The sequence below is a fragment of the Lampetra planeri genome, chromosome 45, assembly GCF_965212315.1.
Source record: "Lampetra planeri chromosome 45, kcLamPlan1.2.h2, whole genome shotgun sequence".
NCBI classification, from domain to species: Eukaryota; Metazoa; Chordata; class Hyperoartia; order Petromyzontiformes; family Petromyzontidae; genus Lampetra; species Lampetra planeri.
Genome location: NC_136151.1, coordinates 8,459,917 through 8,474,461, shown reverse-complemented (window position 1 = coordinate 8,474,461; position 14,545 = coordinate 8,459,917). Strand labels below are relative to the sequence as shown.

Here is a 14,545-nt window from a genome sequence, read left to right as displayed (position 1 = left end):
AGCCCCGAGGGTAAAGATTCAATCTCCTGGCTCCGCCAAATGGGGTTTGGCCAGGAGATGTCCACCACTACCTCGCCTCCGGTCGATGGGAAGGCGCGTCTCTCTCAATCTATCTCTCTCCAACGCATAATCTCTCCCTCCCCCTCTCCTCCCATCCCTCTCCATCATCCTGCTGTAGGTAACGGTGTAACAGGAGGTCACAGAAGGCATCTGACTCATCGGCCTTTGCCTGCAATCCCTCCACGGATGTTCATCTTCAGTGCGGGGCATAAAGCAACCACTCTTCGCCTCTGGTCGATGGGAAGGCGACTTTCTCTCAATCTATCTCTCTCCAACGCATAATCTCCCTTCCTCCCATCCCTCTCGATCATCCTGCTGTAGGGAACGGTGTAACAGGAGGTCATAGAAGGCATCTGACTCATCGGCCTTTGCCTGCATCCCTCCACGGATGTTCGTCTTCGGTGCGGGGCATAAAGCAACAACCACCACTCTTCGCTTCCGGTTGATGGGAAGGCGAGCCCAAAGTAGCCTGGGGCTTACAGCTTCCCACACCTCACCGCCACGCTCCCACGCCCCCTTCATTCTTTTGTTCAGAAGAAGAGCCACCCCCTGTTGTTTGGCAGTCTCCTGCCCCGAGTAGAGGACTGTCCACCCCTCATGGTGGCAGGAGCCAGAACCGGTCCACCGGACCTCCTGAATGCCACAGAGATCCAGGCGGTACCGGTCCAGCTCCCGACAGAGGAATGGCAGCCTCTCCTCTGAGCACACACACACAATGACCAGTACACCGGACCTCCTGAATGCCACAGAGATCCAGGCGGTACCGGTCCAGCTCCCGACAGAGGAGTGGCAGCCTCTCCTCCTCCGCAGTGAGCGTTCGAACATTCCACGTGGCCACACGCAGTGGCTTTTCTACATCTCCGGTTGATGGGAAGGCGCGTCTCTCTCAATCCATCTCTCTCCAACGCATAATCTCTCCCCCTCCCTCTCCCTCCCATCCCTCTCCTGCTTTAGGTAACGGTCCAGTACCGTCGAGACGGAGGCCGCGTGGTCCCCGTGCGAGTCCACACAGTGGTACTATCCGTGCAGCATGACGAGGAGGTGTCGCTGCCTTCGATGCGTGAGGAGCTGCTGAGATTGGTCGTGAGGGTTGTGGTGCCCGCACAGTTGTTGGACGCGCGAACCGTGTACCACATACAGCCCAGCGGGAGGTTCGTCATCGGTGGACCGCAGGTGTGTGTCTGTGTGTGTCTGTGTGTGTGTGTGTGTCTGTGTGTGTGTGTATCTGTGTGTGTGTGTGTCTGTGTGTGTGTGTGTCTGTGTGTGTGTGTGTGTATCTGTGTGTGGGTGTGTGGCTGTGTGTGTGGCTGTGTGTGTGTGTGTGTCTGTGTGTGTGTGTGTCTGTGTGTCTGTGTGTGTATGTGTCTGTGTGTCTGTGTGTGTGGCTGTGTGTGTGTGTCTGTGTGTCTGTGGCTGTGTGTGGCTGTCTGTGTGTGTGTCTGTGTGTGTGTCTGTCTGTGTGTCTGTGGCTGTGTGTGTGTGTCTGTGTGTGTGTGTGTGGCTGTCTGTGTGTGTGGCTGTGTGTGGCTGTGTGTGTCTGTGTGTGTGTGGCTGTGTGTGTGTGTCTGTGTGTGTGTGTCTGTGTGTGTGTCTGTGTGTGTGGCTGTGTGTGTGTCTGTGTGTGGCTGTGTGTGTGTGGCTGTGTGTGTGTCTGTGTGTGTGTGTGTCTGTGTGTGGCTGTGTGTGGCTGTGTGTGTCTGTGTATGTGGCTGTGTGTCTGTGTGTGTGTGTCTGTGTGTGTGTCTGTGTGTGTGTCTGTCTGTGTGTCTGTGTGTGTCTGTCTGTGTGTCTGCCTGTGTGTGTTTGTCTATGTGTCTGTGTGAATGTCTGTGTGAGTGAGTGTTTCTGTATATGTCTGTGTGTGTCTCTCTCTCTATGTCTCTCTCCATCTCTCTATGTCTCTCTATGTCTCTCTCTATGTCTCTCTATGTCTCTCTCCATCTCTCTCTCTCTGTGTCTCTCTGCACCAGGGAGACGCAGGCCTCACGGGCAGGAAGATCATCGTGGACACCTACGGTGGTTGGGGTGCGCACGGTGGCGGAGCTTTCTCGGGCAAAGACTTCTCCAAAGTGGACCGGTCTGGAGCGTACGCAGCACGCTGGGTAGCCAAGTCACTCGTGAAGGCGGGGCTGTGCAAGAGAGTCCTGGTACAGGTGAGAGAGACAGAGAGAGAGACACAGAGAGATAGAGAGATAGAGAGAGATAGAGAGACACAGAGAGACAGAGAGATACAGAGAGACAGAGAGATAGAGAGACAGAGAGATACAGAGAGATACAGAGAGATAGAGAGACACAGAGAGACAGAGAGATACAGAGAGATAGAGAGACACAGAGAGACAGATAGATACAGAGAGATAGAGAGACACAGAGAGATAGAGAGACACAGAGAGACAGAGAGATACAGAGAGATAGAGAGACACAGAGAGACAGAGAGATACAGAGAGACAGAGATATACAGAGAGATAGAGAGACACAGAGAGACAGAGAGATACAGAGAGACAGAGAGAGACAGAGAGATACAGAGAGACAGAGAGAGACAGAGACACAGAGAGACACAGAGAGACACAGAGATACAAAGAGAGACAGAGAGAGACAGAGAGAGACAGAGAGATGTATGTCTGTCTATCTATCTGTCTAGGTGGCGTACGCGAAAGGAATCAGTCGCCCTCTGTATCTGTCTCTCTGTCTCTATCTCTGTATATCTCTATGTATCTCTATGTATCTCTATGTATATCTCTGTGTCTATGTGCCCATGTCTCTCTGTCTATCTGCGCTGTCTGTCTAGGTGGCGTACGCTATAGGGATTAGTCACCCTCTGTCTGTGTCCATCTTCCACTTCGGGACCTCCCAGCGCTCCGAGGCTGAGCTGCTGAAGATCGTGAACAACAACTTTGACTTGAGACCCGGAGTCATCGTGAGGTGAGTACACTACTCACCATGAATACTACTCACTAATACTACTCACTAATACTACTCACTAATACTACTCACTAATACTACTCACCATGAATACTACTCACTAATACTACTCACCATGAATACTACTCACTAATACTACTCACTAGTACTACTCACCATGAATACTACTTACTAATACTACTCACCAGGGCTACTCACTAATACTACTCACTCACTAATACTACTCACTAATACTACTCACCATGACTACGACTTCTTGGTTCTTTCGGTAAAGTCACCACGTAGAAGGGAAGTAATAAAATAATAAAAATAAAAATATATTTTGTTTTAATACAAATAAAACATAATAAAATAATAAAAATAAAACAAAATATATTTTTATTTTTATTATTTTATTTCTTCCCTTCTACGTGACGACTTTACCGAAAGAACCAAGAAGATGAATCCCTGCAGTCACGAAAGATTTAGATCGAAATTTGACGGCTACTACTCACTAATACTACTCACCACGGCTACTACTCACCACTGAGACGCACAGCCACACACACACAGACACACACACAGACACACACACACAGACACACACAGACACACACACAGACACACAAAGACAAACACACACAGACACACACAGACACACAAAGACAAACACACACAGACACATACAGACACACACAAAGACACACACACACAAAGACAACACACACACACAGACACACACACAGACACACAAAGACAAACACACACACAGACACCAATACCCGCCATTCGCCACTAAGTGATGGTGACGTCATCATGGCGCTTGTGCCAGGCTAAGTGCACGTTAGAGCCACGTGAAGTGTCGAACGCCCGCTGACAGGAAGTCACTGGCCAGACCCAAGTGGTGCCATGGGTCGACTGACCGAGATGACCGAGATGACTGGCTGATGCACCACCTGTGCCCCCTACTGTACCAACTTGCTGTGCTTTAGCCACCCGGCGCTCCGCTCGTTGTTGTGAGCGTCGCTCCTCCGCCCTCCGTTGTTGTTGGAGGGCGACTGCCTCCAACTGCCCAGTAGCGTCCTTCACGAGCCTCCTCCACAGAGGCCGATCTTGACACCGCTGGTACCAGTCATCGGCAAGTCCACTCAGCTCCACGTCCTCCTGTACCACATCACTCCATCTCTTCTCTAGCCCGTGCCGCGCCCGTTTAGCCCCCTCGATCCGGCCGAACAAAAGCTGTTTAGGCATGCGGTGGCTGGGCATGCGGGCTACATGACCCAGCCAACGCAGCCTTGCCTGCCAGAGGAGCTCACCGATGGGACTTTGTCCAGATCTTTCAAGGATTTGTGAGCTCCTCACACAATCCATCCTAAATGTTTCTAACCAGCAAAGATGCTCCATTAGGGGGGTCCACATTTCACAAGCGTAGAGAAGGGAGGGCATGACCGTGGCCGAGAAGACCCGAAGCTTCGTGTGGAGCGACAGACCAGGGAGCTTCCACACAGCATTACATAGCCGATGAAAAGATATTGCTGCTCTACTGATTTGGAGGGAGACCTCTGCTGTCAAACCGGAGCCGGTCATGAGCACACTGCCCAGATATGGGGAACTCTCCACTCTCTCCACAACTGCCCCATCACCATTTGAATGTTTTGGGGGTGGAGTGTTTGATGGCACAAAAATACCCAGGCAGGTGCTTAGTTTTGGTGGGGCTGATGGTAAGGCCCCACCTCTTCATGGCAAGCTCCAGTCTCAGCAGCAGCGTCTCCAACTCCTCCTCTGAGTGAGCAGCAATCACCAGATCATCAGCATACATAACGTGGTTGACCAATAGGGAGCCATCTCTTAATCACAGCCAGGCATCAATCAGCCTCCAATTGTATCTGTACCAGATGAAATTCCGTCAGTACAGCCGTCAAAAGCTTCACGAACTACGTGGTCGAAATAGATATTAAATAATGTGGGAGCCAGAGGACATCCCTGTCGCACCCCAAGGTGAACAGGGAAAGGCTCCGACTCCCGGCCACGTAGTTTAACCCGGGCCCGCTCACCATCATGAAGGTCCTTCATGATCGTGAGCAGAGGGTCAGGGACTCCGAAAGCACGAAGAACAACCCAGAGCCCAGGCCTACTGATGGTATCATAGGCCTTGACCAGGTCAACAAAGCAGAGATGTAGGTCTTGTTGGAATTCCCTACACCTCTGCTGTAGCAGACGGACAGAAAAAATGGCATCTGTGCAGGACCGCTCTTTCCTGAAACCACATTGAGTCTCCGCAAGCCTCTCCTCAGCGTGCCTAGCAAGGCGATGTTGAATAATCCTTGCCAGGACCTTTCCCGGCCTCACACTGAGGAGTGAGATGCCCCTGTAGTTGTTACAGTCTGTGCGGTCCCCCTTCTTAAAGAGGGGGGACCACCAGGGCATCCTTCAAATCCTGCGGAACCCGTCCAGTGGTCCAGACTGTTGTTATGATGTAGTAGTAGGTTTTTACCCTTTTAAACTGGTACAAAACTGACACCTTTATTCAAGGCATCATGTTTGCAATGACCACAACACAAGTAGTCAAAAAAGCAAACAAAAAAAAGAAGCAACTCTGATAATGATAATAATGGTGTCAGTTTTGTGCCAGTTTAAAAGGGTAAAAAAACCTACTACTATATTTTGCCACTGGTAAAAGAGATCTCATAGTGTAAATGTTATTATGATGTCACGTAGGGCAGTCTGTGCACAAACGCCACCCCTCCCTCAGCATTTCGCTTGGGAGATCATCTCTGCCCGGTGACTTTCCTGGTCTCAGAGACTCTGGATCGCCTTTAGTACTTCCTCAACAGATGGCACCTCAGCCAGCCACTCACAGGGGGTGACTGCTTCTTACAATATTTGAGGCACTGCAGCCTCAGCAGGGTCATCCCCACTTTGTCCCACGATGTTTTCCTGGCTGATGGATTTGCCCTCCCCCCCCCACAGCACCTCACAGAAATGCTCAGCAAATCTGCAAACCTGTTCCTGCCTGATGACGACCGCTTGTGTTGCGATCGAAACGTCGTGACTTGTTTTATTTTATTTCTAACTTACGTGACTTTACTATGGGAACCTCATTTGCCAGTAAAAATATGATAATTGTTTTTTTACCCTTCTATCTGGCAATAAAACTGACACCTTTTTTTACAAGGAGTCATGTTTGCATTGACCACAATACCTGCAGTCATGTCTCTCTCACTCTCTGTCTGTCTCTCTCGTTCTGTCTCTCTGTATCTCTCTGTCTCTCTCTGTATCTCTGTATCTCCCTCTCTGTCTCTCTTTCTCTGTCTCTCTTTCTCTGTCTCTCTCACTCTGTCTCTCTCTGTATCTCTCTCTATATATCTCTGTATCTCGTTCTCTCTGTGTCTCTCGATCTCTCCCTCTGTAGGGAATTGGACCTCAAGAGACCGATCTACCAGCGGACTGCAGCCTATGGACACTTTGGTCGGGAAGAATTCACTTGGGAGAAACCCAAGAAGCTGATTTTCTAGGCTCACCACACAGAGACCCACAGACTCACCACACAGAGACCCATAAACTCACCACACAGAGACCCACAGACTCATCACACAGAGACCCACAGACTCATCACACAGAGACCCACAGACTCACCACACAGAGACCCACAGACTCACCACACAGAGACCCATAGACTCACCACACAGAGACCCATAGACTCACCACACAGAGACCCACAGACTCACCACACAGAGACCCACAGACTCACCACACAGAGACCCATATACTCACCACACAGAGACCCACAGACTCATCACACAGAGACCCACAGACTCATCACACAGAGACCCACAGACTCACCACACAGAGACCCATAAACTCACCACACAGAGACCCACAGACTCATCACACAGAGACCCACAGACTCATCACACAGAGACCCACAGACTCACCACACAGAGACCCACAGACTCACCACACAGAGACCCATATACTCACCACACAGAGACCCATAGACTCACCACACAGAGACCCACAGACTCACCACACAGAGACCCACAGACTCACCACACAGAGACCCATAGACTCATCACACAGAGACCCACAGACTGAACACACAGAGACCCACAGACTCACCACACAGAGACCCACAGACTCACCACACAGAGACCCACAGACTCACCACACAGAGACCCACAGACTCACCACACAGAGACCCATAGACTCATCACACAGAGACCCACAGACTGAACACACAGAGACCCACAGACTCACCACACAGAGACCCACAGACTCACCACACAGAGACCCACTGACTCACCACACAGAGACCCACAGACTCACCACACAGAGACCCAAAGATTCACCACACAGAGACCCACAGACTCACACAGAGACCCATAGACTCAACACACAGAGACCCACAGACTCACCACACAGAGACCCACAGACTCACCACACAGAGACCCACAGACTCACCACACAGAGACCCACAGACTCACCACACAGAGACCCACTGACTCATCACACAGAGACCCACAGACTCACCACACAGAGACCCATAGACTCACCACACAGAGACCCACAGACTCACCACACAGAGACCCACAGACTCACCACACAGAGACCCACAGACTCATCACACAGAGACCCACAGACTCACCACACAGAGACCCACAGACTCACCACACAGAGACCCACAGACTCACCACACAGATACCCATAGTAGTGTAGTGTATAGTAGTGTATAGTAATGTATAGTAGTGTATAGTGTAGTGTATAGTAGTGTGTAGCATATAGTAGTGTAGTGTGTAGTGTATAGTGTAGTGTATTGTAGTGTATAGTAGTGTATAGTGTAGTGTATAGTAGTATAGTAGTGTATAGTAGTGTATAGTAGTATATAGTAGTGTAGTGTAAAGTAGTGTAGTGTATAGTAGTATAGTAGTGTATAGTGTATACCAGTAGTATAGTGTATAGTGTAGTGTATAGTGTAGTAGTGTATAGTGTAGTGTATAGTGTAGTGTACAGTGTAGTAGTGTATAGTGTAGTGTATAGTAGTATATTCTTAGGTTTTTTCGGTAAAGTCACGTAGGTAAAACATCAAAATTAATGCAAATAAAATAAAATAAATTAATTTTGATGTTTTACCTACGTGACTTTACCGAACAAACCTAAGAATATGAATCCTTGCAGTCACGAAAGCTTCAAATCTAGAATTATAGTAGTATAGTAGTGTATAATGTATACTAGTAGTATAGTGTATAGTAGTGTAGTGTATAGTGTAGTGTATAGTGTAGTGTGTAGTGTAGTGTATAGTGTAGTGTATAGTAGTGTATAGTGTAGTATATAGTAGTGTAGTGTATAGTGTAGTGTAGTGTATAGTAGTGTATAGTGTAGTGTATAGTAGTGTATAGTGTAGTATATAGTAGTGTAGTGTGTAGTGTAGTGTATAGTGTATACTAGTGTATAGTGTAGTGTATAGTGTAGTGTATAGTAGTGTATAGTTTAGTGTATAGTGTAGTGTATAGTGTATAGTAGTGTATAGTGTAGTGTATAGTAGTGTATAGTGTAGTATATAGTAGTGTAGTGTATAGTGTAGTGTATAGTGTAGTGTATAGTGTAGTGTATAGTGTAGTGTATAGTGTAGTGTATAGTGTGTAGTGTATAGTAGTGTATAGTAGTGTATAGTGTAGTGTATAGTAGTATAGTGTAGTGTATAGTGTAGTGTATAGTGTAGTGTATAGTGTAGTGTAGTGTATAGTGTATAGTAGTGTAGTGTATAGTGTAGTGTATAGTGTATAGTAGTGTATAGTGTAGTGTAGTGTATAGTAGTGTAGTGTATAGTGTAGTGTAGTGTATAGTAGTGTAGTGTATAGTAGTGTAGTGTATAGTATAGTGTAGTGTATAGTGTAGTGTATAGTATATTGTAGTGTATAGTGTAGTGTATAGTATAGTGTAGTGTATAGTGTAGTGTATAGTATAGTGTAGTGTATAATAGTGTATAGTATAGTGTATAGTAGTGTAGTGTATAGCAGAGGTGTGGACTCGAGTCATGTGACTTGGACTCGAGTCAGACTCGAGTCATGAATTTGATGACTTGCGACTCGACTTGGACTTGCATAACAATGACTTTGTCCCACCTCTGGTGTATAGTAGTGTAGTGTATAGTATAGTGTATAGTAGTGTAGTATATAGTAGTGTATAGTGTAGTGTATAGTGTATAGTGTAGTGTATAGTGTAGTGTATAGTGTAGTGTATAGTGTAGTGTATAGTGTAGTGTATAGTGTAGTGTAGTGTATAGTGTAGTGTAGTGTATAGTGTAGTGTATAGTGTAGTGTATAGTGTATAGTGTATAGTGTAGTGTATAGTGTATAGTGTAGTGTATAGTGTAGTGTATAGTGTAGTGTATAGTGTAGTGTATAGTGTAGTGTATAGTGTAGTGTATAGTGTAGTGTATAGTGTAGTGTATAGTGTAGTGTATAGTGTAGTGTATAGTGTAGTGTATAGTGTAGTGTATAGTGTAGTGTATAGTGTATAGTGTAGTATATAGTATAGTAGTGTATAGTGTAGTGTAGGTGACGACGGTGTAGCACAATGAGTTTGTCAATCTCTAGCTGGTGCTGGGGTCAAGGTTCACACCACAGCTCCCAGTCCCTTCCTCGTGTCCGTAAGGGGAGGAGAGCGTTCCAGACGGCCCTAGAAGGAGCAGGGTAGTCTGGAAGCAGCACGCGATGACGACGATGATGATAATGATATGATCACCCCCTTTGATGTGATGGTTAGCCACTCACCTACACCCTCACCTACCCACGTACCCACTCAGCCACTCAGCCACCCACTCACTCAGCCACTCACTCAGCCACTCAGCCACTCACCTACACCCTCACCTACCCACTCACTCACTCAGCCACTCACCTACACCCTCACCTACCCACTCACTCATCCACTCAGCCACCCATCCACTCACTCAGCCACCCACTCACCCACTCACCCACCCACCCACTCAGCCACTCACCCACTCAGCCACCCACCCACCCACTCACTCATCCACTCAGCCACCCATCCACTTAGCCACTCACTCACTCAGCCACTCACCTACACCCTCACCTACCCACTCACTCATCCACTCAGACACCCACTCAGCCACCCACTCACTCACCCACCCACCCACTCAGCCACTCACTCATCCACCCACCCACTCAGCCACCCACTCACTCACCCACTCAGCCACTCACCCACCCACTCACTCAGCCACTCACTCACTCACTTACTCAGCCACTCACCCACCCACTTACTCAATCACCTATCCACTCACTCAGCCACTCAGCCACCCACTCACTCAGCCACTCACTCACCCACCCACTTACTCAATCACCCATCCACTCACTCAGCCACCCACTCAGTCACCCACCCACTCACTCACCCAGCCACCCACTCACTCACCCACTCACTCACCCACTCGCCCACCCACTTACTCACTCACCCACCCACCTACTCACCTACTCACCCACCAACTCACTTACCCACCCACTCAGCCACTCACCCACCCACTTACTCACCCACCCACCCACTCACCCACCCACTCACCCACCTAATTTGCGTGACGTGGTGAGGGGTCTATAATTGAATGTGGCTTCTCCAGTCACGACGCAACAACTCGCCCTGACCGCATTTGTCTCCCCCTAGTGGCGGACATTCGACCACCGCCTGGCACCAGGGTATCAACTCGTTTAAGGCCGAGTCGACCTAGGGGAGTGGGTGGGTGGGTGGGGGGGAGCAGGCACCAGGCCGTGAACGGGTAATCGAACTCGGGTCTCTGGTGGGTGCCATTCGTTCCGTGTGATTGGCGTGCCGATTTCGATGATTAAAAAAATCGCGATCCGATCCATCGATTGGTGGGGAGAGCCTCTTTGACTGTGAGTGGGTATGTGGGTGGGTTGGTTGGTGGGTGAGTGGGTGTGTGGGTGGGTGTGTGGGTGAGTGTGTGGGTGGGTTGGTTGGTGAGTGGGTGGGTGGGTGGGTCGGTGGGTGAGTGGGTGAGTGAGTGGGTGGGTGGGTGAGTGGTTGAGTGAGTGGGTGAGTGGGTGAGTGAGTGGGTGGGTGTGTGGGTGAGTGTGTGGGTTGGTTGGTTGGTGAGTGGGTGGGTGGGTGGGTCGGTGGGTGAGTGGTTGAGTGAGTGGGTGTGTGGGTGAGTGGGTGTGTGGGTGAGTGGGTGTGTGGGTGAGTGGGTGTGTGGGTGTGTGGGTGGGTGAGTGGTTGAGTGAGTGGGTGTGTGGGTGAGTGGGTGGGTTGGTGAGTGGGTGAGTGGGTGAGTGAGTGGGTGTGTGGGTGAGTGGGTGGGTGAGTGGTTGAGTGAGTGGGTGTGTGAGTGAGTGGGTGGGTGTGTGGGTGAGTGTGTGGGTGGGTTGGTTGGTGAGTGGGTGGGTCGGTGAGTGAGTGGGTGAGTGGGTGTGTGGGTGAGTGGGTGGGTGAGTGGTTGAGTGAGTGGGTGTGTGGGTGAGTGGGTGAGTGGGTGGGTGAGTGGTTGAGTGAGTGGGTGTGTGGGTGAGTGGGTGTGTGGGTGAGTGGGTGTGTGGGTGTGTGGGTGGGTGAGTGGTTGAGTGAGTGGGTGTGTGGGTGAGTGGGTGGGTTGGTGAGTGGGTGAGTGTGTGGGTGGGTGGGTGAGTGGGTGAGTGGGTCGGTGGGTGGGTGTGTGGGTGTGTGGGTGGGTGAGTGGGTGTGTGGGTCGGTGGGTGGGTGTGTGGGTGTGTGGGTGGGTGGTGTGGGTGGGTTGGTGAGTGGGTGAGTGGGTGAGTGAGTGGTTGGGTGGGTGGGGGTGTGAGTGAGTGTGTGGGAGAGTGTGTGGGTCGGTGGGTGTGTGGGTGTGTGGGTGTGCGAACGGGTGAGTGTCTGAGTGTCTGAGTGGGTGTGTGGGTGAGTGTGTGGGTGAGTGGTTGAGTGAGTGGGTGTGTGGGTGAGTGGGTGGGTTGGTGAGTGGGTGAGTGGGTGAGTGTGTGGGTGAGTGGGTGGGTGAGTGGGTCGGTGGGTGGGTGAGTGGGTGAGTGGGTCGGTGGGTGGGTGTGTGGGTGTGTGGGTGGGTGGGTGAGTGGGTGTGTGGGTCGGTGGGTGGGTGAGTGTGTGGGTGTGTGGGTGGGTGGTGTGGGTGGGTTGGTGAGTGGGTGAGTGGGTGGTTGGGTGGGTGGGGGTGTGAGTGAGTGTGTGGGAGAGTGTGTGGGTCGGTGGGTGTGTGGGTGTGCGAACGGGTGAGTGTCTGAGTGTCTGAGTGGGTGTGTGGGTGAGTGTGTGGGTGAGTGGGTGTGTGAGTGGGTGGGTGAGTGGGTGAGTGGGTGTGTGGATGAGTGAGTGGGTGGGTGAGTGGGTCGGTGGCTGAGTGGGTGAGTGTATGAGTGTATGGGTGAGTGGGTGTGTGGGTGTGGGGAGCGGTGGTGTAGCAGTTAACCGGTCCTGGGTCTCCCATAGGTCGACTCAGCCTTAAGTGATTAACATTGAACCCTGTGGGAGCCTTAGTCTGGCTCAGTGAGTCTCAGTATATTCACACTGAACCCTGTGGGAGTCTCAGTGATTAACACTGAACCCTGTGGGAGCCTTAAGTCTGGCTCTGTGAGCCTCAGTGATTCACACTGAACCCTGTGGGAGTCTCAGTGATTAACTCTGAACCCTGTGGGAGCCTTAGTCTGGCTCTGTGAGTCTCGGTGATTAACACTGAACCCTGTGGGAGCCTTAGTCTGGCTCTGTGAGTCTCAGTGATTAACACTGAACCCTGTGGGAGCCTTAGTCTGGCTCTGTGAGTCTCGGTGATTAACACTGAACCCTGTAGGAGCCTTAGTCTGGCTCTGTGAGTCTCAGTGATTAACACTGAACCCTGTGGGAGCCTTAGTCTGGCTCTGTGAGTCTCAGCAGTGACACAAAAAGAGACAGCCAAAGTGTTAGGAGAGTTTATTGAGTCTGTCTGTGTGTGTGTCTGAGTCTATGTGTGTCTATGTGTGTGTCTGCGTGTGTGTCTGTGTGTGTGTCTGTGTGTGTGTCTAGGTGTGTGTCTATGTGTGTCTGTCTGTGTGTGAGTCTGTGTGTGTGCGTCTGTGTGTGTGTCTGTGTGTGTGTCTGAGTCTATGTGTGTCTATGTGTGTGTCTGTGTGTGTCTATGTGTGTGTCTGTGTGTCTGAGTCTATGTGTGTCTATGTGTGTCTATGTGTGTGTCTGTGTCTATGTGTGTCTGTGTGTGTCTATGTGTGTCTATGTGTGTCTATGTGTGTATCTCTGTGTCACTGTATCTGTGTGTGTCTCTGTGTCACTGTATCTGTGTGTGTCTGTGTGTGTCTATGTGTGTGTCTCTGTGTGTATCTGCGTGTGTCTCTGTGTCACTGTATCTGTGTGTGTCTCTGTGTCACTGTATCTGTGTGTGTCTCTGTGTCACTGTATCTGTGTGTGTCTGTGTGTGAGTCTCTGTGTGTGTCTGTGTGTGAGTCTCTGTGTGTATCTGTGTGTGTCTCTGTGTCACTGTATCTGTGTGTGTCTCTGTGTCACTGTATCTGTGTGTGTCTGTGTGTGAGTCTCTGTGTGTGTCTGTGTGTGAGTCTCTGTGTCACTGTATCTGTGTGTGTCTCTGTGTCACTGTATCTGTGTGTGTCTGTGTGTGAGTCTCTGTGTCTCTGTGTGTGTCTGTGTCTCTGTGTCACTGTATCTGTGTGAGTCTCTGTGTGTGTCTGTGTCACTGTGTCACTGTATCTGTGTGTGTCTCTGTGTGTGTCTGTGTCTCTGTGTCACTGTATCTGTGTCTCTGTGTGTCTGTGTGTGTGTCTGTGTGTGTCTCTGTGTGTGTCTGTGTCTCTGTGTCACTGTGTGTCTGTGTGTGTGTATCTGTGTGTGTATCTGTGTGTGTGTCTCTGTGTGTGTCTGTGTGTCTCTGTACGTGTCTCTGTGTGTCTGTACGTGTCTGTGTGTGTCTCTCTGTGTCTGTATCTGTGTCTGTGTGTCTCTGTGTGTGTCTGTGTCACTGTGTGTCTGTGTGTGTCTCTGTGTCACTGTGTCTGCGTGTGTCTGTGTGTGTCTGTGTATCTGTGTCTGTGTGTGCCTGTGTATCTGTGTCACTGTATATGTGTGTGTCTGTGTGTGTCTGTGTCTCTGTATCTGTGTGTGTCTGTCTCTGTGTCACTGTATCTGTCTGTGTGTCTTTGTGTGTCTACATCTGTGTGTGTGTCTCTGTGTGTGTGTATCTGTGTGTCTCTGTGTCTGTGTCTCTGTGTGTCTATGTGTGTGTCTCTGCGTGAGCCTGTACGTGTTTGTGTGTAAATCTGTCTGTGTGTGTGTCTGTGTCTCTGTGTATGTGTGTGTGTATCTGTGTGTGTATCTGTGTGTCTGTGTCTCTGTGTGTGTGTGTATCTGTGTGTGTGTGTATCTGTGTGTGTGTCTGTGTCTCTGTGTATCTGTGTGTATCTGTGTGTGTCTGTGTGTCTCTGTGTCTGTGTGTCTGTGTGTGTGTGCCTGTGTATCTGTGTGTCTGTGTGTGTGTCTGTACGTGTCTCTGTATCTGTGTGTATCTGTGTGTGTGTGTGTATCTGTGTGTGTCTCTGTATCTGTGTGTATCTGTGTGTATCTGTACGTGTCT

General features: G+C 49.9%; 1 protein-coding gene across 7 annotated transcripts in view; it reads left to right on the top strand.

The window, feature by feature from the left end:
* The window catches only part of LOC144733103 (S-adenosylmethionine synthase-like), a 22,295-nt gene extending 15,659 nt beyond the window's left edge, over positions 1 to 6,636 (top strand). For all 7 annotated transcript variants that reach the window (XM_078614859.1, XM_078614855.1, XM_078614862.1 and 4 more), the window contains exons 7-10: positions 1,015 to 1,233; positions 2,031 to 2,213; positions 2,846 to 2,979; positions 6,371 to 6,636. In XM_078614859.1, the coding sequence (XP_078470985.1) occupies positions 1,015 to 1,233; positions 2,031 to 2,213; positions 2,846 to 2,979; positions 6,371 to 6,473 (639 nt within the window). In that variant the 3' untranslated portion in view covers positions 6,474 to 6,636. The remainder of the gene's footprint in view (positions 1 to 1,014; positions 1,234 to 2,030; positions 2,214 to 2,845; positions 2,980 to 6,370) is intronic.
* The last annotated feature ends 7,909 nt before the right edge of the window (positions 6,637 to 14,545 follow it).